This window comes from Microcaecilia unicolor, chromosome 2 (genome assembly GCF_901765095.1).
Source record: "Microcaecilia unicolor chromosome 2, aMicUni1.1, whole genome shotgun sequence".
In the NCBI taxonomy this organism is placed as follows: Eukaryota; Metazoa; Chordata; class Amphibia; order Gymnophiona; family Siphonopidae; genus Microcaecilia; species Microcaecilia unicolor.
In genome coordinates, this window is record NC_044032.1 from 654,318,920 (window position 1) to 654,338,153 (window position 19,234).

The 19,234-nt window shown below is 50.5% G+C and overlaps 1 protein-coding gene across 3 annotated transcripts in view; it reads left to right on the plus strand.

The window, feature by feature from the left end:
* Positions 1-19,234, plus strand: part of ADAD1 (adenosine deaminase domain containing 1) — a 349,421-nt gene that overhangs the window by 16,674 nt on the left and 313,513 nt on the right. For all 3 annotated transcript variants that reach the window (XM_030191773.1, XM_030191775.1, XM_030191774.1), the window contains exon 2: positions 4,619-4,790. In XM_030191773.1, the coding sequence (XP_030047633.1) occupies positions 4,625-4,790 (166 nt within the window). In that variant the 5' untranslated portion in view covers positions 4,619-4,624. The remainder of the gene's footprint in view (positions 1-4,618; positions 4,791-19,234) is intronic.

Sequence of the window (19,234 nt, forward strand, 5' to 3'; positions counted from 1 at the left end):
TGAAGCTGAAAATTACAGGCCGGTAAGCCTCACTTCGGTTATTGGAAAAGGAAGCGATGCTGAAGGAAAGGATAGTGAATTTCCTGGAAGCCAATAAGTTGCAAGATCCGAGACAACATGGTTTTACCAAAGGGAAATCGTGCCAAACGAATCTCATTGAGTTCTTTGGGTGACAGGAGAATTGAATCAGGGATGAGCTATGGACGTAATCTACTTAGATTTCAGCAAAGCTTTTGACACGGTTCCCCGCAGGAGGCTCTTAAATAAACTGGATGGGCTGAAGATAGGACCCGAAGTGGTGAACTGGATTAGGAACTGGTTGACGGACAGACGCCAGAGGGTGGTGGTGAATGGAATTCGCTCGGAGGAGTGAAAGGTGAGTAGTGGAGTGCCTCAAGGATCGGTGCTGGGGCCGATTCTGTTCAAAATATTTGTGAGTGACATTGCCGAAGGGTTAGAAGGTAAAGTTTGCCTAATTGCGGATGATACTAAGATCTGTAACACAGTGGACACCCCGGAGGGAGTGGAAAACATGAAAAAGGACCTACGGAAGATAGAAGAATGGTCTAAGGTTTGGCAATTAAAATTCAATGCGAAGAAATGCAAAGTGATGCTCTTAGGGAGTAGAAATCCACGGGAGACCTATGTGTTAGGCGGGGAGAGTGTGATAGGTATGGGTGGGGAGAGGGATCTTGGGGTGATAGTATCTGAGGATTTGAAGGCGACGAAACAGTGTGACAAGGCGGTGGCCGTAGCTAGAAGGTTGTTAGGCTGTATAGAGAGAGGTGTGACCAGCAGAAGAAAGGGGGTGTTGATGCCCCTGTATAAGTCGTTGGTGAGGCCCCACCTGGAGTATTGTGTTCAGTTTTGGAGGCAGTATCTTGTTAAGGATGTAAAAAGAATTGAAGCGGTGCAAAGAAAAGCTACGAGAATGGTATGGGATTTGCGTTACAAGACGTATGCGGACCTGAACATGTATACTCTGGAGGAAAGGAGAAACAGGGGTGATATGATACAGACGTTCAAATATTTGAAAGGTATTAATCCGCAAACGAACCTTTTCCGGAGATGCGAAGGAGGTAGAACGAGAGGACATGAAATGAGATTGAAGGGGGGGCAGACTCAAGAAAAATGTTAGGAAGTATTTTTTCACGGAGAGAGTAGTGGATACTTGAAGAGTCGAATCTGAGTCTGTAATTTGAGGACCTGAGCCGGCAGCAGAAATATATAACCTAGCCGTGTGTCGAAGAGGACTCCCAGATACTCTAAGGACTAAGAAGGCTGAAGACGGCTCTTCTGGATATTGACTATCCAACCTAGGGACTGCAAAAACTCGACCACCCAAGCCGTCACCTGAACACTCTAGTGGAAAGACTTTGCCCGAATCAACCAATCGTCTAAGTAAGGATGGACTAAAATGCCTTCTGTTCAGAGAGCCGCAGCTACAACTACCATGACCTTGGTAAACGTACGGGGAGCAGTCGCAAGGCCGAAGGAAAGAGCCCAAAACTAAAAATGGTGACCGAGCACTGCAAAACGAAGAAAACGTTGATGTGGAGGACGAATGGGAATGTGAAAAAAGGGTTCTGTACGATCAAGAGAAGTTAGAAACTCCCCTGACCGCATCGCAACAATAACTGACTGGAGAGTCTCCATCCGGAAGGAGGGCACTTTGAGAACTCGATTGACTGCCTTGAGAGCCAAAATTGGACGGAAGGAACCCTCTTTTTTGGGCACCAGAAAATAAATGGCGTAACGGCCTTGATCTCTCTCCGCCAAAGGTACTGGACAAATCGCACAAAGATGCAGAAGCCTGCGGAGAGTAAGGCAGACCGCTCCGACTTTGACACGAGACCGACAGGGGGATTGCAGAAAAGCATCCGACAAAGGATGAGCAAATTCTAAAGCATACCCGTCTCGAATAACCTCTAATTCCCACTGCTCTGAAGTAATTTGGGCTCACCTCTCTTGAAATTGCGTCAACCAAGCGCCCACTTGTACTAGAGGCTAGGCCCGCACACCTTCATTGTTTAGAACGGAAGAGGAGGAAAGAGAACCCCTTGCCTCTCTCGACCTCCCCTAGGACCTCCTCAAAAGGACTGAGTCCGTTCGAGGAATCTGGAGCGCTGCCCCTGAAAAACTCTGGTTGGCCGAAAACGACGAAAATCACGGCCTCTGCCACGAGCTGAGAAACGACCACGACCAGAACCTCTAGGACGATCCTCCGGCAACCTTGGAACCTTAGCTTCATCCAGGCTATTCACCAGCTTGTCCACCAAACAGAAAAGAACCCTTAAAGGGAAATTTACTAAGTTTAGACTTAGAGGCTGCGTCTGCTGACCAACCACGGAGCCAAAGAGTATGGCGAGCCGCCACAGAAAAAGCCATTGACTTTGAAGAAGCCGGATGCAAATCATAAAGAGCATCTGCCAAAAACGCTGAACCCATTTTCAGCTTGGCCACTTCATTATCAGTAGCGGAAAGATTATCTGAAAAGCGGTCTAATACCCTCTCAGACCAACGGAAACAAGCTCTCGCGACCAAGGAGCCACAAATGGCAGCCTGCACTGCCAGAGCCGAAACATCAAAAATATTCTTCAACAAGGATTCAATCCTACGATCCTGAGGGGCCAGCAGAGCCATGCCACCATCTACCGGAACCGTATTACGCTTGGTAACGACGAAAACTACTGCATTCACTATAGGAGAGTGTAAAAGATCTTTATCCATGTCAGGAACCGGATAAAGCCTGCCCATGGCCCTAGCAAGCCGAAAAGCAGAATCTGGAAACTCCCACTGAGCCTGAATAATATCTCGAATATCCTGATGCATAGGAAAAGACCTATCGGCCCTGCGAATACCCTTTAATAGCAAATCCACCTTTCTATGCTCAGCCACAGGGGTATCCTGGTCGTCAAACTGGAGAGTAGACGAAACCTGAGAAATAAGCTCCTGAAGGTCATCCTTATGAAAAATTCTTACCACCGAAGGATCTTCCACCACAGGAAGGGATTCTTCTCCATCTACGGCCTGATTAAAATCCTCAGAAAAATCCTCTTCAGGGAACCATGACTCCTCTGCCAAAGCAGGTAACTCCTGCTCAGTATCAAAGGAATCATCCTGCTCTGCCTGCACCGATTGCCTGACTCATTTTAAAGGCACAGAAGAACTCTCAAGAGACCTCTTTGCTGGAGGTTCAGCAGGGGCAGATTGATGCAACAAAAAGGCTTGGTACATCTGTACCACAAATTCAGGAGGGAAACCAGCTGCCCCCTGAGGCAAAACAGGAGCTGTAGGAGCAAACTTTGAAGGCAGAGAAGGCCCCGGGGGCGTCTGACACAGAAAAATCTAAAATGGCGGAATTTCCCGCCAAAACCGGCATCGAGGGAGAGGGAGACGCGACTGCATTACAGACACCTGAATCGCCCCCCCCCCCCCCCCCCCCCCCCGTCGCCGGCACCACCACTGCCGACGATTTAACCGGTCCTGCACCCTGCTCCTCAAAAATTTCCACCATGGTGCAAAACTTGCAGACGCCGTTCGACCCGAGGCCCCAACGCTGGCAGATGGAACACCGCCGCAACTTTTCCGATATCGAAACAGCTGATAAAACAAATGCGAAAACGAAAGTAAAAGTGCCGTCAAAAAGCAAACTAGTGTTCCTTTAGTCCCTGCTTGCCTAAATCCAGTCAAAAACAGCAGGGCTATAAATCACGGACCCAAAGCCCGGATTTTCTTAACTTTTCTTAAATAAAAGCAGCTGCCTCTCCCTGCCTCTACAGGTCTTTCCAGGAACAGCTGGAGGAAATTTTATCTTAGTCAGGCTGTACTGTCAAACAGAATGCTTCACAAAGCACCTATTTTCTTCTTATTATTATTATTATTATTTTACTTCAGGGAGGATAAGGGGGGAGGGACTCGGACAACCGAGTGTGACACCCCCGAGGCAAACGTAGACCCCCACCGGCCTCAGCCTCTTCGAAGCAGGGTTTTTTTGTTTAAAGATGCACAGAAATAACCTTTTACCAGAAAAGATTAAATAAGACAGAATGAGACTGAAGGACTCGCCACCTTCCACCTGCTGGAGATTGAGATTACTGGATCTTTCTCTGGCTGGCAAGGGCTCTTATTGGCTCGCTAGAGTCAGTTTTTTTTCTCAGTCTCCACCTGCTGGAAGGCGTGCACAACCCATCAGTCACATTCTGGGCCGGTCCGGAGGGACGCTATGGAAGTTACTACTAGTCTTGCACTGCAACTTAAGCATGAGCCAAATTGATAAAACTTTTTTTTTTTTAAAGTGAATGCTCTCTTCAGAGGGCTCATAATTCTCAGAGGAAAGTTTGCATCCTAAATAGTGGTGATAAAAACATTGTTAAGAAAGTATTAGTTACTTTTTGATACAGTATCAAATTTTTTTTAATTTCTTTGGAAGAAAGAAGGCAAGTTTGTGACTATCCAGATTCTGTTGCTTTTAGAAAGAGAACAGTAATGAAAATTCTCATCATCTAGATCTTATATAGAAGTAAGAATTATGTAGAATTTGTACAGCTTTAATTTTTTCCTTTGATTAACAGACATCCTTCATTTAATTTGAAATAACCTTTTGGCTTTGTTGCAGAAAAAAATGGCTAGCAATGGTGATTGGCATCAGGGTTCAAGAGTGCCTAGTTTTGCTCAAATGCTGAAAAAGAACTTACCTGTGCGGGAATCTCCATTTACCCCTTCATGTTCCTCAACTGCAGCCTGCTTTACACCAAATAAGGAAGCAGCTAAGCTGACACAGATTACAGGTATTTATCTGAGGTTTCTTCCCACACAATGTAACTATACCATGCAGTCTGCTCAGTTGTTAAAGTAATTGCCATATTGCAATACTAAACACTAAGTTCATAAGCACAGAAAAACCTCCAACTATACTACTATGTTCTAAAACCACATTTGAGAACAAAAGGGGGGGAGGAAAATCAGACAAACAAGAATTTATTGTGCAGGCTGTATTTTTTTCCCCCAGTATGTGCCTATAGGCTGCAAAATTAATTTTAACAAAACTCACATCTCTGTGACCCTGTTGGTGTTATTTGTGATTATATTTTGTATGTACTCTACCTTGATGTATTTTTATTTATTTGTTACATTTGTACCCCACATTTTCCCACCTATTTGCAGGCTCAATGTGGCTTGCATAGTACCGTAAAGGCGTTCGCCAAGTCCGATAGAGAACAAATACAAGGTTATGTTGTGGTCGAATAATAAGTTTGGTGTGTTTCAGGCACCATGAGGGTCGAAGGGAGGGAAGGTTGTGTATTGTCCAGTACGATCATTGGTTTTGCTGTGTTGCCAGGTGTGGGGATTTACGTTGGATCGGTAGGGTAAGCCTTTTTGAACAGGTTGGTTTTTAGTGATTTTCTGAAGTTTAGGTGGTCATGGATTGTTTTCACAGCTTTAGGGGGTGCGTTCCATAGTTGTGTGCTTATGTAGGAGAAGCTAGATGCATAGATTTTTTTGTATTTGAGTCCTTAACAATTTGGGTAATGGGGGTTTAGGTATGTTCATGATGATCCTGTTCTGTTTCTGGTTGGTAGGTCTATATAAGGTCTGTCATGTATCCTGGGACAACGCCGTAGATAATTTTGTGGACCAAGGTGCAGATTTTGAAGATTATCTGTTCCATATCATCATGCTGATCAATCCATAGACTGGTGGGTTGTGTCCATCTACCAGCAGGTGGAGATAGAGAGCAATCCTTTTGCCTCCCTATATGTGGTCATGTGCTGCCGGAAACTCCTCAGTATGTTCTCTATCTCAGCAGGTGGTGGTCACACACAACAGCAGCTCTGGCTAGGTCTCCAAGCCTAATCTTTAGGTTTTGTTGAGTACCTGGGGTTGAGGGCTCTTCTTGAGCAAGTGCAAACCTGGTGGCGCCAGGTCCCTCCTTTTCTCCCCCCTCCCGCTGGCTCCGTTAAAAAAAAAAAAAATTTGGACATCCTTAAGGGCGTTTATTTCGACGTTTATTTAAACGTTTATTGCAGCTACTCACTGGGACACCAGGTCGTTACAGCTCGGAGCGAGAAGCAGGTAATTTTTACCTTTTTATAGCGGGCAGGGGGTTCCCCGATTGATCTCCACGTGGCCTATGGCGTCGGAGGGCGAGGGCGCGAAGAATCGCTCCCCGGACCGCGTGTGCGCTTCTAGCGGGGATGCGGGGGTTTTAAAGTCTGATTCGCCCTTGTTGGGTGTCAGTTTGGAGGCCGGTCAGTGTCCCGGGTCTTCCTCCGGCGCGGCGGTTTTTCCCGCCATAAACGCCCATCCCCCGCTGCTCGCCTCCACCATCTTGGCCGGCCATTCTGCTCGGACGGCTTCTTCTTGGGCCGCCCTTGAGCTGGGAGACGTTCATGCCATGGCCGCCCTTGATTTGGGCGACGGCAAAAAAGCGGCTAAAGTTAAGCGCCGTTCTTCCTGCGCGGCTCCTTCGCGGAGTGTCGCGCCGGACGCCATCTTGGATGCACAGCATGTTTCTCCCCCGCTCTTGCGAGCGCCGGTTGATGGTGCGTCTAGGGCTGTGGCCCAGGCTGCTGAAGTGCACAGTCTGGGGGGTTTCTCCCCCGAGTTTATTTTGCTGCTGCATCAGGCCTTCCTTATGCAAAACGCTGCCCCTTCTCCCTTGTCCGATAACGGAGTTGAGGCCCCCGGAAGTAAACGCCCTCGGGTGGATTCCCAGGCCTTAGAGGACGCTGTTTCCTCTGATGTAGATGAGGGCAGCGTATCTGAGTTCTCCCAACGGTCCTTTGGGGATTCCTTGGAGGAGACGGATTCCCGCTCGGATGGAGCGGATGACCCCTCTGCAGCGCGGATCTTTCGCTCAGAGGATTTGCCCAACCTGTTACTGCAGGCCATGAGCATTTTGAAGATTTCCTCGCCAGAGGACGTCTCTCCCTCAGCCCCTGTTGGCTCTGCCATTATGCTGGGGACGAAGCGCCCGCCTAGAACCTTCCACGTGCATGATGCCATGCACACCTTAATTTCGGCTCAATGGGATGTCCCGGAAGCGAGCCTCAAAGTGGCTAGGGCTATGTCCCGCCTCTATCCTTTGCCTGAAAGTGAACGTGAGGCCTTTATTTGGCCTACCGTGGATTCTTTAATCACTGCGGTGACTAAGAAAACGGCGTTGCCGGTGGAAGGTGGCACGGCCCTAAAGGACGCCCAAGACAGAAGATTGGAAGCGGCTTTAAGGTCGTCCTTCGAGGCGGCTGCCTTAAGTTTGCAGGCCTCAGTTTGCGGCTCCTATGTGGCCAGGGCGTGCCTGACGATGGTGCAACGGGCTTCCCCCTCGGATCCTTCCTTGAGGGCTGATTGGCCGGCCCTGGAATCGGGCTTGGCTTATTTGGCAGACTTACTGTATGATGTCTTGAGAGCCTCGGCTAAAGGTATGGCTCAGACAGTCTCTGCGCGGCGCTGGCTTTGGCTGAAGCATTGGTCTGCTGACCACGCCTCTAAGTCCCGCCTGGCTAAGTTGCCTTTTAAAGGCAAGCTGCTCTTTGGGGTCGAGCTGGACAAAATCGTGACCGATCTCGGCACGTCTAAGGGCAAGAGGTTACCAGAGGTCAGGGCTCGGGCCAGTGCTCGCCCCGGTATCTCCAGAGGACGGTTTCAGGAAGCCCGTCGGTACCGCCCGGGCAAGTCGGGCTCCTCTGCCCCCTCTTCCTTCAAAAGGAACTTCTCCCCCAAGCAGCATTCCTTTCGCAGAGACCGCCGTCCCGGAGGTACGCACTCCGGTCCTCCCCCAGGGTCTCGTACCCAATGACGGGGCCCTGGTCCATGGCCCAGTGCAGATTGGAGGACGCCTGTCCTCGTTTCTGGGCGAGTGGACCAGGGTAACTTCAGACGCTTGGGTTCTGGAAGTCATCAGAGACGGCTACAAGTTAGAGTTCTGCCGACCCTTAAGAGACAGGTTTGTACTCTCTCCCTGCAAGTCTCCGGTCAAAGCTGTGGCAGTGCAGCAGACCTTGGACAACCTGATACGCCTGGGTGCGGTTGTTCCGGTGCCAGAAAATCAGATTGGCAAGGGACGTTACTCCATTTACTTTGTGGTACCAAAGAAAGGAGGTTCTGTCCGGCCTATCCTCAACCTCAAAGGGGTCAATCGGGCCTTGAAAGTGCGGCACTTTCGCATGGAGACTCTCCGCTCTGTTATAGCGGCAGTGAAGGCAGGGGAGTTCTTGGCTTCCTTGGACATCAAGGAAGCGTACCTGCATATTCCCATCTGGCCTCCTCATCAATGCTTTCTGCGTTTTGCAGTCCTGGGCCGACACTTCCAGTTCAGAGCCCTCCCTTTCGGGTTGACTACTGCTCCGCGGACCTTCTCCAAAGTAATGGTGGTCATCGCGGCCTTCCTGCGAAAGGAAGGGGTACAAGTCCATCCTTATCTGGACGACTGGTTGATCCGTGCCCCCTCTTATGCAGAGTGCGGCAAAGCTGTGGACCGGGTGGTTGCTCTTTTGAGCTCCCTGGGGTGGATCATCAACTGGGAGAAGAGCCAGCTGCGCCCGACTCAGTCCCTGGAGTATCTGGGAGTTCGATTTGACACCCAAGTGGGCAGAGTGTTCCTGCCAGACAGTCGGATTGTCAAACTTCAGGCTCAGGTGGACCAGTTCCTAGTAGCCTCTCCTCTTCGGGCTTGGGACTATGTGCAGCTGTTGGGCTCTATGACGGCCACGATGGAAGTAGTGCCCTGGGCCAGGGCTCATATGAGCCCACTACAACACTCTCTGCTGCAGCGCTGGACTCCGATGTCGGAGGATTATGCTGTGCGCCTTCCCTTGGACCCAGCAGTGCGCAAGGCGCTGAGCTGGTGGCTGCAGACAGACAATGGTGACTCCGGAGTGGATTGTCGTCACGACGGACGCCTCTTTGTCTGGCTGGGGAGCCCACTGCTTGGGAAGGACAGCGCAGGGGCTCTGGTCTCCTGCAGAGGCAAAGTGGTCTATCAACCTCCTGGAACTCAGAGCCATTCGGTTGGCGCTTTTGGAGTTCATCCCGGTACTGGCGTTGAAGCCAGTACGGGTCCTGTCGGACAATGCCACGGCTGTGGCCTATGTCAACCGCCAGGGAGGTACCAAGAGCGCCCCTCTAGCCAAGGAGGCCATGAATCTATGCCAGTGGGCGGAAGCGAACCTGGAACAGCTGTCAGCGGCCCACATTGCCGGAGTCATGAATGTCAAGGCGGACTTTCTCAGTCGCCATACCTTGGATCCCGGAGAGTGGCAGCTATCTGCTCAGGCGTTCTTGGACATCACGAAGCGCTGGGGCCAGCCGAGCCTAGATCTGATGGCGTCATCGGCCAATTGCCAAGTGCCGCGCTTTTTCAGCAGAGGACGGGACCCTCGATCCCTGGGAGTAGATGCTCTTCTCCAACAGTGGCCGACACAGGAGCTTCTCTATGTGTTCCTGCCCTGGCCCATGTTGGGCAGGGTGCTAGACCGGGTGGCAAAGCATCCGGACCGGATAATCCTGGTGGGTCCGGACTGGCCCAGACGTCCCTGGTATGCGGACTTGATCAGGCTCTCAGTGGACGATCCTCTGCGGCTGCCAGTGGAGCAGGGCCTGTTGCATCAGGGTCCCGTGGTGATGGAGGATCCCTCCCCCTTTGGTCTTACGGCCTGGCTATTGAGCGGCAGCGTCTGAGAAAGAAGGGCTTCTCAGACAAGGTCATCGCCGCTATGCTGAGAGCGAGGAAGCGCTCTACTTCTACTGCTTACGCCAGGGTTTGGCGTACCTTTGCAGCGTGGTGTGAAGCAGGCTCACTTTCTCCCTTCACTGCTCCAATTTCTTCAGTGTTGGCGTTCCTGCAAGAAGGTCTGGAGAAAGGCCTGTCGCTCAGTTCCCTTAAAGTCCAGGTAGCGGCTCTGGCTTGCTTCTGGGGCCACCTGAAGGGTGCTTCCCTGGCTTCGCAGCCAGATGTGGTGCGCTTTCTCAAGGGAGTTAATCACCTGCGCCCTCTTCTGCACTCAGTGGTGCCTGCGTGGAATCTCAACCTGGTGCTAAGAGCCTTGCAGAAGCCGCCTTTTGAACCCTTGTCAAGGGCATCTCTGAAAGACCTGACGTTGAAAGCAGTCTTTTTGGTGGCGATCACTTCAGCCAGAAGAGTTTCCGAGCTCCAGGCACTCTCATGTCGAGAGCCCTTTCTGCAGATCACGGAGGCAGGAGTGTCTATTCGCACAGTGCCTTCCTTCCTGCCCAAGATTGTTTCTCGCTTCCATGTGAATCAGCAGCTCTGTCTCCCTTCCTTTCGTAGGGAGGACTACCCAGAGGTATACTCTGCTCTCAAATATCTGGATGTGAGACGAGTCATCATCAGATACTTGGAAGTGACCAATGATTTCCGGAAGTCGGATCATCTGTTTGTCCTGTTTGCAGGTCCTCGTAAGGGTCTGCAGGCTGCTAAGCCTACAGTGGCAAGATGGGTCAAGGGAGCCATTGCAGCGGCTTATGTGGCCGCGGGGAAGGTGCCGCCTATCCAGCTGAAGGCTCACTCCACTAGAGCTCAGGCGGCCTCGATGGCAGAGGCCGGGTCAGTCTCCTTGGAAGAGATTTGCAAGGCGGCAACTTGGGCATCGGCCCATACCTTCTCCAGGCATTACCGCTTGACTGTGGCTGCTCGGGCGGAGGCCCGGTTTGGAGCTTCAGTGTTGCGGTCAGGGAGTTTTATGTCCCGCCCTGGGTGAGTACTGCTTCGGTACATCCCACCAGTCTATGGATTGATCAGCATGATGATATGGAAGGTAAAATTATGTATCATACCTGATAAATTTCTTTCCATTAATCATAGCTGATCAATCCATGGTCCCTCCCAGATATCTGTATTGTTTATATTCTGGTTGCATTTCAGGTTCAAGTTTAGTCTTCAGTTCCTGTTCAGGAGGACTTCGTGTTCAAGTTTTTCAATGGATTCTTCAAGAGTTGAGACGAATTTGTGTTACAGTGAGCTGCTGCATTCCTCTCCCCTCCGTTTTACGGGGCTGGATTGAGACTTAAATTCTGCCGGCGCTCCCTCCCGCTTCGTGCGGCAGTAGGGCAGCTTTGTACCCCTCCCGCTTCGGCGGTGTTAGGGTCAGTCAGCTCCTCCCGCGGTTGCGGTTGCAGGATAAGCCAGATCCCCCCGCATCGGCGGGGTGGTGTCCCTCCCCCGCTCCGCGGGGATGAGCTGGACGGATTCCCCTCCCCCACTTGTGTGGGGATGAGCTGGGTTAATTCCCCTCCCCCGTTTCGGCGGTGGTGAGCTGGGCAGAGTGTCCCTTTGTGGGTGTAATTCTCTAAGTGCTGAGTCCTGCGGATGGAGCTTGGATATCGACATACTGAGGAGTTTCCGGCAGCACATGACCACATATAGGGAGGCAAAAGGATTGCTCTCTATCTCCACCTGCTGGTAGATGGACACAACCCACCAGTCTATGGATTGATCAGCTATGATTAATGGAAAGAAAATTATCAGGTATGATACATAATTTTACCTTCTTTGATTGGGTGCCAGTGCAGCTTTTCTCGGAGGGGTTTAGCACTTTTGAATCGTGTTTTACCAAATATCAGCCTGGCTGCTGTGTTTTGTTCGGTCTGGAGTTTCTTTGTGAGTTGTTCTTTACATCCCGCATAGATTCCGTTGCAGTAATCTGCATGGCTTAAAACCATTGATTGTATTAGGTTTCGAAATATTTCCCTCGGGAAGAATGGTTTTAAGCATTTAAGTTTCCACAATGAGTAGAACATTTTCTTTGTTACGGACTTTACTTGGCTCTCAAGATTACGGTCGATTGTGACGCTGAGATAGGGAGGGTGTGTTCTGGGGTGTTTATGGTTTTGGGTTTGTATTTGTTGTGTTGAGATGAGAGGATGAGGCAGTGTGTTTTTTCAGTGTTCAGTTTCAGTTGGAATGAATTTGTCCATGAGTCCATGATGTTCAGGCCTACCTTGATTTCATTGGTTATTTCTGTCAAATCATGTGTGAAGGGAATGTAGATTGTAACATCATCTGCATAGATGAACGGGTTGAGGCCTTGATTGGATAAGGACTCTGCCAGTGGGATCATCATTATGCTGAAGAGTATTGGTGATAATGGTGATCCTTGAGGTACTCCGTTTTCCACGGTGGTGATATGTTTGAGTTTGATTTTACTTGGTATGTTCTGGTGGTTAGAAAACCCTTACCCTTGATCCAATTAAGTATATTTCCACCAATCCCGAAGTGGTCAAGAAGTCTTAGTAGTATATTGTGGTTTACCATGTCGAATTGGAGGAGAAGTATGCTTTTACCTGTAGCTATTTCCTGCTTGAATTTGGCCAGGAGAGTGACTAGGACAGTTTCAGTACTATGGTAGGGGCGAAATCCTAATTGTGATTCGTGTAGTATTGAGAACTTGTCCATTTAGTCAGTAAGCTGGTCAGCAAGCTCTCCATCAGTTTGACTACTAGTGGGATAGATGCAATTGGGTGGTAATTGGCGAGATCATTTGTGTGTTTTTTAGTGTCTTTTGGTATTGGGGTGAATAGGAGCATGGAAGTTCAGGTGGGATGTGAGGTCCGCTATGAAGAGGTCGGGGGTGGATTTATGTAGATGGCTGGGACAGGTATCCAGTTTGCAGTGGGTGTTGGCCAAGCTATGAGTCGCTTGTGTAACTGATTCAGTGGTGAGGAGAGTAAATGTTGACCAGATGCGGTCAGCTGGGTTTCCACCAGGGGTTAGGTCCAGGCCGTTGATGAAGTTTTCGATGTCGGTGTTGTGCTGAGGAAGTGTGTTGCATAATTGTATTATTTTTTCATTAAAGTAATTAGCAAGTTTGTCTGTGGATGGGATGTCTGTGTTGGTTGTGGTGATTGGAGTGGTGTCTAGTAGCTTATTTACGAGGTTGAAATAGTTTCTTCGGGTCTTTGTTTTCTTGGTGGTTATTCAAATCTAATAACATGGGGTGAGAGGTTTGGGTTTTTCTTTCATTTCACCATGGTATCATTTCCATTTTCGCTGAGGAAAAGCAGGCCATTAATTCTCACAGTTGGGTAACACGAACCCATGTTCCCAGTCTGGAACTTTTAACAACCTATAAAAACATCTTTGTGGCGTACAAGAGCCGCTCCACCAAGTATGTGCAAGTGCCTTCCTGCCTGCTGCAAAGGCGCAGTTACCTAAGTTCTACTGCTGTGAGGATAAGCTGCATTCCTGTTTCGAAAAGAGCTTTTTTGTGTTTTTCTGTGCTGGTGCGTCTTTTGCCCTTTTTTCAGTGCCTGTGTTTGTGTGTCTGTCTGTCTGTCTTTCTCCCCGTAGCTTCTTAGTTTTCTTTTTTTTTTTTTCCAAGTTTTAAGTTTTCTTTATTTTCCTTGTCTTTAGTCCATGTTTAGGCCTTGACTTAGGCCGGGTGAAACCTTTGCCTTTTAATGCTCCATCGCGTCATTTGACTTTGCTGCGAAAGTTTTACCATCCATGTCCACTAAAGTTCCCTGTGGCTTCAAGCACTGTACCTGGTGCAATTGGACCATCTCTGGCAAAGACCCCATTCCTGGTATCTTCAGTGTTTAGGGCATGTCAACAGCCCTACTGTTTCCTTTGTCTTCAGATGAAGAGGACACAGGTGTCCAGAGAGGCTCAGTGTGAGAACCTTTGGAGCCTGGTCTGATGCATTGATGTTGGGGATTGCTCCAGCAACAGGAGTTTCGGTCCACATAGCTGCTACAAGACCCATGGACACTGGGAGCAGTGGTGCGTCGAGCGGGTCTCCACCTGTTTTGATGTCAACTGCTGGGCCATCGGGACCGTTAAGTGTCTGACCTGACCTGAGACAGCATGAGAATTCGATGTTAGCACTGAGGAGCCTTGATGCCGAGCTTCGGACAAAGGCCAAGAAGCATCAGCATTGGTTGTCCTCAGCACATAATGCTGGTAGTTCCGGGATGTTGAGGGATTCAGCACCGCTCCCCCTCTATTCAGGAGATACTGATGTATCAGTCCCCTAGCAGCCAGGACCCACCTCCCGTCTCAGCCCCATCAGTTCTGCAGTCTGTCTCAGAGCAGGCACCCCAGCCTTCCCGGTGTCGGCCCTCGATGAGCATACCCAGACCTTGCTTCCTGAGCTGCTGGGTGGCCTATTGCAAATATGTGCATCGGCACTGGGGATGCTTGCGCCTACTCTGCCTCCCGTTGTGGCCCCGCTTGGCCCTCAGCCTGAAGTCTGCTCCGAAACTGGTGTCACATGCGGCTCTGGTGTTGACTGCCACCAAAGCTGGTACCCCATCGATGTTGATGGAGGAAGCATTGCCGGAGTCGAGACTGGAGCCGATTCCTTGATGCCCCTCTTGAGGGCATGGCTCCTCTTGTCTAGGTGGTCTCAGCCCTCTCATGAGGAGTTGCTGTCTGACACCGATGAAAGCTCATGGGAGTCTGAGGAGTATCCAAGGTACTTCTCGGAGGATGAGTCTTATGGCATCCCCTCTGAACCCTCCCCCTATTTGAAAGAAGAAACTCTTCGGAGAGCCTTTCAGTTTCCTCTTTTGTGAAGGAAATAGGTGAGGCCATTCCATTTCATTTGGAGGTGAAGGATGAGCCCAGGGCCAAGATGCTTGAGATCCTGGACTACGAGCCTTCTTGGAGGCTGTGACTGTCCCTCTCCAAGAGGTACTCCAGGAAGTCCTCGTTTGGAATTGGAATCCCCCTCTGGTCTCATTACTGCCCAAGAAGATAGCCACAATGTACCGGATTTCATAAGCCCCAGTTGTCTCGTCATTCTGCGTTGGTGGAATCTACTCTCAAAAGAGCCAGAATTTCTAGAGACTATGCCTCTGTGCTTCCAGGCAGAGGAGCTAGGACCTTGGACTCCTTTGGGAGGAAGATGTTTCAGGCCTCAGTGCTCCTGTCCTGTATACAATCTTTCCAATTCTTTGTGAGTACTTGTGGGACTCGTTCAAGTTGCTAGACTTCGCTAACTCTCTCCCACAGGAGCAGGCTGAGTCAGTGTGCCAGTTGACCAAGCAGCAGAAGGCATGTTGTAAGTTCTTGGCCAGGGGCGCATACGACACTTTTGATGTGGCGCCCAGAGTACAGCAATGTGCAGACTCTCATAGCTGCATGTTTCTGACTTTTTTTCCATGAAAGGTGGCCCCTTATAATCTTTGACCGGTGGGTGTCACGGCCATTGAGGGCTTGTTACATGAGGCCTCAATGCCGTGGAGTATAACCCTGGCACATCAAATCACCTGAAGTCTCTATTATTTTTATGAAGTCTCTTTTATTGAATAAATCACAGATAATTTACTCACAGATAGATGTTCAGAAATGCTGCTTTAGGATACAGAGACTTCTTAATCTGGAGGCTGTAGGAGGTGAAGATCTGAGGAGAGGTAGTTGTATTGCAGGGGGGAGAAAGGTAGTTGAACAGGTAGAAACAGTCCAAAGCTGGGTGACTGGAATGTGAGATATCTCATTTGGAAGGAGATATTCTCAGGGTAAAAAACCAGGTTCTTTACAGGGAGTTCTCAGCAGGACAGAGCTGTCTGGAGCAAGATGGTGTTAGCTCCATGTCCCTGGCTAGAATGGTGAAAGAAGCCCCTCGTGGCTGAAAGGACAAAGAAGTGGTAGGGCTTCACACAGACTCAGGGAGGAGCATATAGAGACCAATAGGGACAGAGCCTGCCATCGGATAGCAAGGGGTGGTCCTAGAGATAGGAGGGAAAGGTCATACCTGGCTGACCTCTCAGGACAGAGATAGTAAGACTGAACAGGAAATGATAGCAGGAAGACAAAAGAGCCAAGCTTGGCAGAGAGAGAAAGGAGGTCTGGGCAGCCTCACACCAGGTGGTAACAATTCTTACACAACCAAGCAAGTGTGGTTGCACTGCCTGTGAACTACATTACCCACAGTGCCTTGCTCATGTGTCTTTGCAATGAGAGACTGCAGCAGTGAAAGTCCTTAGAAATGAGAATAACAGTAAAGGCATTATACACATTTTAGGATCACGTTATGAACTAGTGCAAGGCTGTCGGGAGACAGAACAGTGGGTTCTCCAAATAATCCGGCTTGGATACACCTTAAATTGGTGTGTAAAACCTTCAAATTGCCCACTGAGAGCTGGTTACTTCAAGCTCTCAGCAAGAGCAGGTACTTGGCAGAGAACTCTCAGCCCTTCTAAAGGCCCATGCAGTTGAGCCTGTTCCACGGGATTCTATTCCAGATACTTCATCGTGCAGAAGAGGACAGTGGGGGATGCCTCCTATCTTAGACCTAAGGGCCCTGAACAAATTCCTGGTCAAAGAAAAGTTCAGGAAGGTTTCCCTGGGCACCCTTCTACCCATGATTCAAAAAATTGGCTATGCTCTCAAAGGATGCTTCCATAGCGTCCCACAGATCAATCCAGAGACGAGTAGGTTATGCCCCCCTACCAGCAGGTGGAGATAGAGAGATCTTCAGAGTCTTACTATATGTGGACCTGTGCAGCCAGCTTCATCTCAGTATTCTCTTTATCTCAGCAGGTGGATGGACATAGCCTGATCAGCTCTCTGGATTGAGATTTGTTCTTAGCCTGTTCCCTCAGGATTATTTGAGCTAGGGGGTCGTGGCCAGGTTGGGCCAGTAAGGGGTACACCTGGTGGTGCCCGGTCCCTCCCCTACCCCTTTCCTGTCTCCATGCTGTGGTGAGATGGCTGACTCTGTGTGCTGATTCTCCATGACACTCCTGCCTTAAGAAAAAAAAAGGGGGAGCAGAGCTGTAAGAAGTAGCAGAGATTTATTACTGGCAGTTCAGCTCTGTGCTGGATACAGCAACGGTTGGTATTTCCCTCCTTTGGGCTCGGTTTTCTGCTTTGCTCTAAGGCAGTGATGGCGAACCTATGGCACGCGTGCCAGAGAGGGCACGCAGAGCCCTCTCTGTTGGCACGCGCGCCGCCCGTCGCCTCAGCCCGTTCCAGCCCTCCCACCCACCCGGCGTCAAGCATTCCTTCCTCCCTCCCACCCACCCACCCGGCACCAGCCCGCCCGGCCTCCATCCCTCCCTCCAGCAGTAAATTTAAAAGTCTTCCCTTGACGCTGTTAACGCCGCGTCAGCAGTAGCAGTGAAAAGCTGACGTGGCGTTAACAGCGACAAGGGAAGACTTTTAAATTTCCTGCTGGAGGGAGGTATGGAGGCCGGGCGGGCTGGTGCCGGGTGGGTGGGAGGGAGGAAGGAATGCTTGACGGGTGGGTGGATGGGTGGGAGGGAGGGAGCGAGGCCTGGTGCTGAGTGGGAGGTCTGGGTTGGTGGGAGGGAGGGAGGCAGGCCGGCCTGGTGCTTGGATGGGAGTGCTGGGTGGGTGGATGGCCTGGTGCTGAGTGGGAGGTAGGGAGGCTTGGTGCTGGGTGGGTGGGTGGCCTGGTGCTGGGTGGGATGGAGGCCTGCCACTGGAAGGGTAGGGGGGAGAGGAGGGTGACTGGAGGGGAGGGCAGGGGAGAGAGGAGGGTGGCTGGACATGGGCGGCTGGAGGGGAGAGGAGGGTGGCTGGACATTTGTGGCTAGAGGGAAGAGGAGGGTTGCTGGACATGGATGGAGGGCAAGAAATGAAGAAGAAGAGGAAAGTAAAGAAATGGAAAGGAAGCCATGGAAACGGAGTTAAGAGAACAGATAGAGAGCAGCAGAATCAGCGACTAGGACCAATATGGATAGAAAAACAAAATCACCAGACAACAAAGGTAGAAAAAATCATTTTATTTTCATTTTAGTGTTTGGAATATGTCCAATTTGAGAATTTACATCTGCTGTCTTATTTTGCACTGGGTATACTGGAGTTGTAACAAAATGATTAATAAGGAAAGAAAATCATGTTATTTTTTTCTCCTATACTAGTATAATATTTTCAACTAGTAAATAAGGCCCGTTTCTGACACAAATGAAACGGGCGCTAGCAAGGTTTTCCTCTGAGTGTGTATGTTTCAGAGAGTGTGTGTGAGAGAGTGAATGTGCGAGTGTGTGTGTGCGACAGTGAGTGAGTCTGTGTGCAAGTATGTCTGTGAGCGAGAGTGTGTGTGTCAGAATGAGAGTGTATGTGTTTGAATGAGAGTGTGTGTGAGTGCGTATGAGACACAGTGAGTGTGAGAGAGTGTGTTTCACACAGATACAGTGTGTGTGTGTGAGACAGAGTGTGAGAGTATGTGTGCGATACACATACACTCTGTGAGACCGAGTGTGTGAGTGACTCTGTGACACATAGAGAGTGAATGTGAGACATAGTGTGAGAGACTGTGTGAGAGTGTGAGACAGAAAGACAGTGACTGTGAGATGGAGAGTGTGTGTGTGTGTGACAGAGATACCTCCCCCCCTCCCCTCTGGTCTGAGGAACCCCTCTCCCCTTGTCAGGTCTCAGGACCCCCTGCCCCTCCCCCCTCTACATGGTTGGCGGCACGATGCAAGTTGAGAGAGAGTGAGACTGGGTGGGAGTGTGTGTGAGAGAGTGTGTGTGATTGACCTCTCTCCCCTGCCCCCCTCCACTGTGTTCCCCTCCCCTCTGGTCTCTGGACCCCCCTGGCCCTCCCCCTCTGTGCATGGCTGGCAGCACCGTGCGAGAGTGTGTGTGTGAGAGAGAGTGTGTCTGATTGTCCTCTCTCCCCTGCCCCCCTCTAGGCACCCAGAAAATTGTCCCCTGGCCCCCCTGCAGCCACCCAGCGATTATCCTCTCTCCCCTGCCCCCCCTTCAGGCACCCTGTGATTATGCTGTGTCCCCTGTCCCCCCTGCAGCCACCCTGCGATTCTCCCTGTGCGCTGCCCCCCCTCGAGCCATCCTGCAATTGTCTGTCCCCTGCCCCCCCCTCAGCCATCCAGTGATTCTCCTCTGTCCCCTGCCCCCCTGCAGCCACCCTGCAGTGCGATTCTCCCTGTGTGCTGCCCCCCCTTGAGCCATCCTGCGATTATCTGTGCCCTGCCCCCCCTCTAGCCATCCAGCGATTATCCTGTGTCCCCTGCCCCCTCCCTACAGCCACCCAGCGATTATGTTCTCTCCCCTGCCCTCCCTACAGCCACCCAGCGACGAACACATAGAAAAAATGTTCTCATTCCAGCGATGTTCCTCTCCTCTGTTCTGCACTGAAAATAAATGACCCCTGCTGCCTTCTCCTGATCCCTCATGCATCTGCCTGGCAACAGTGCAGCGATTCTTCCTGACGCTCCTCCCTTCTTAGCTATGATAGGTGTTCCGCCCTTGACGTCATCCACATTCTCGTTGTCCGTGGTAGTC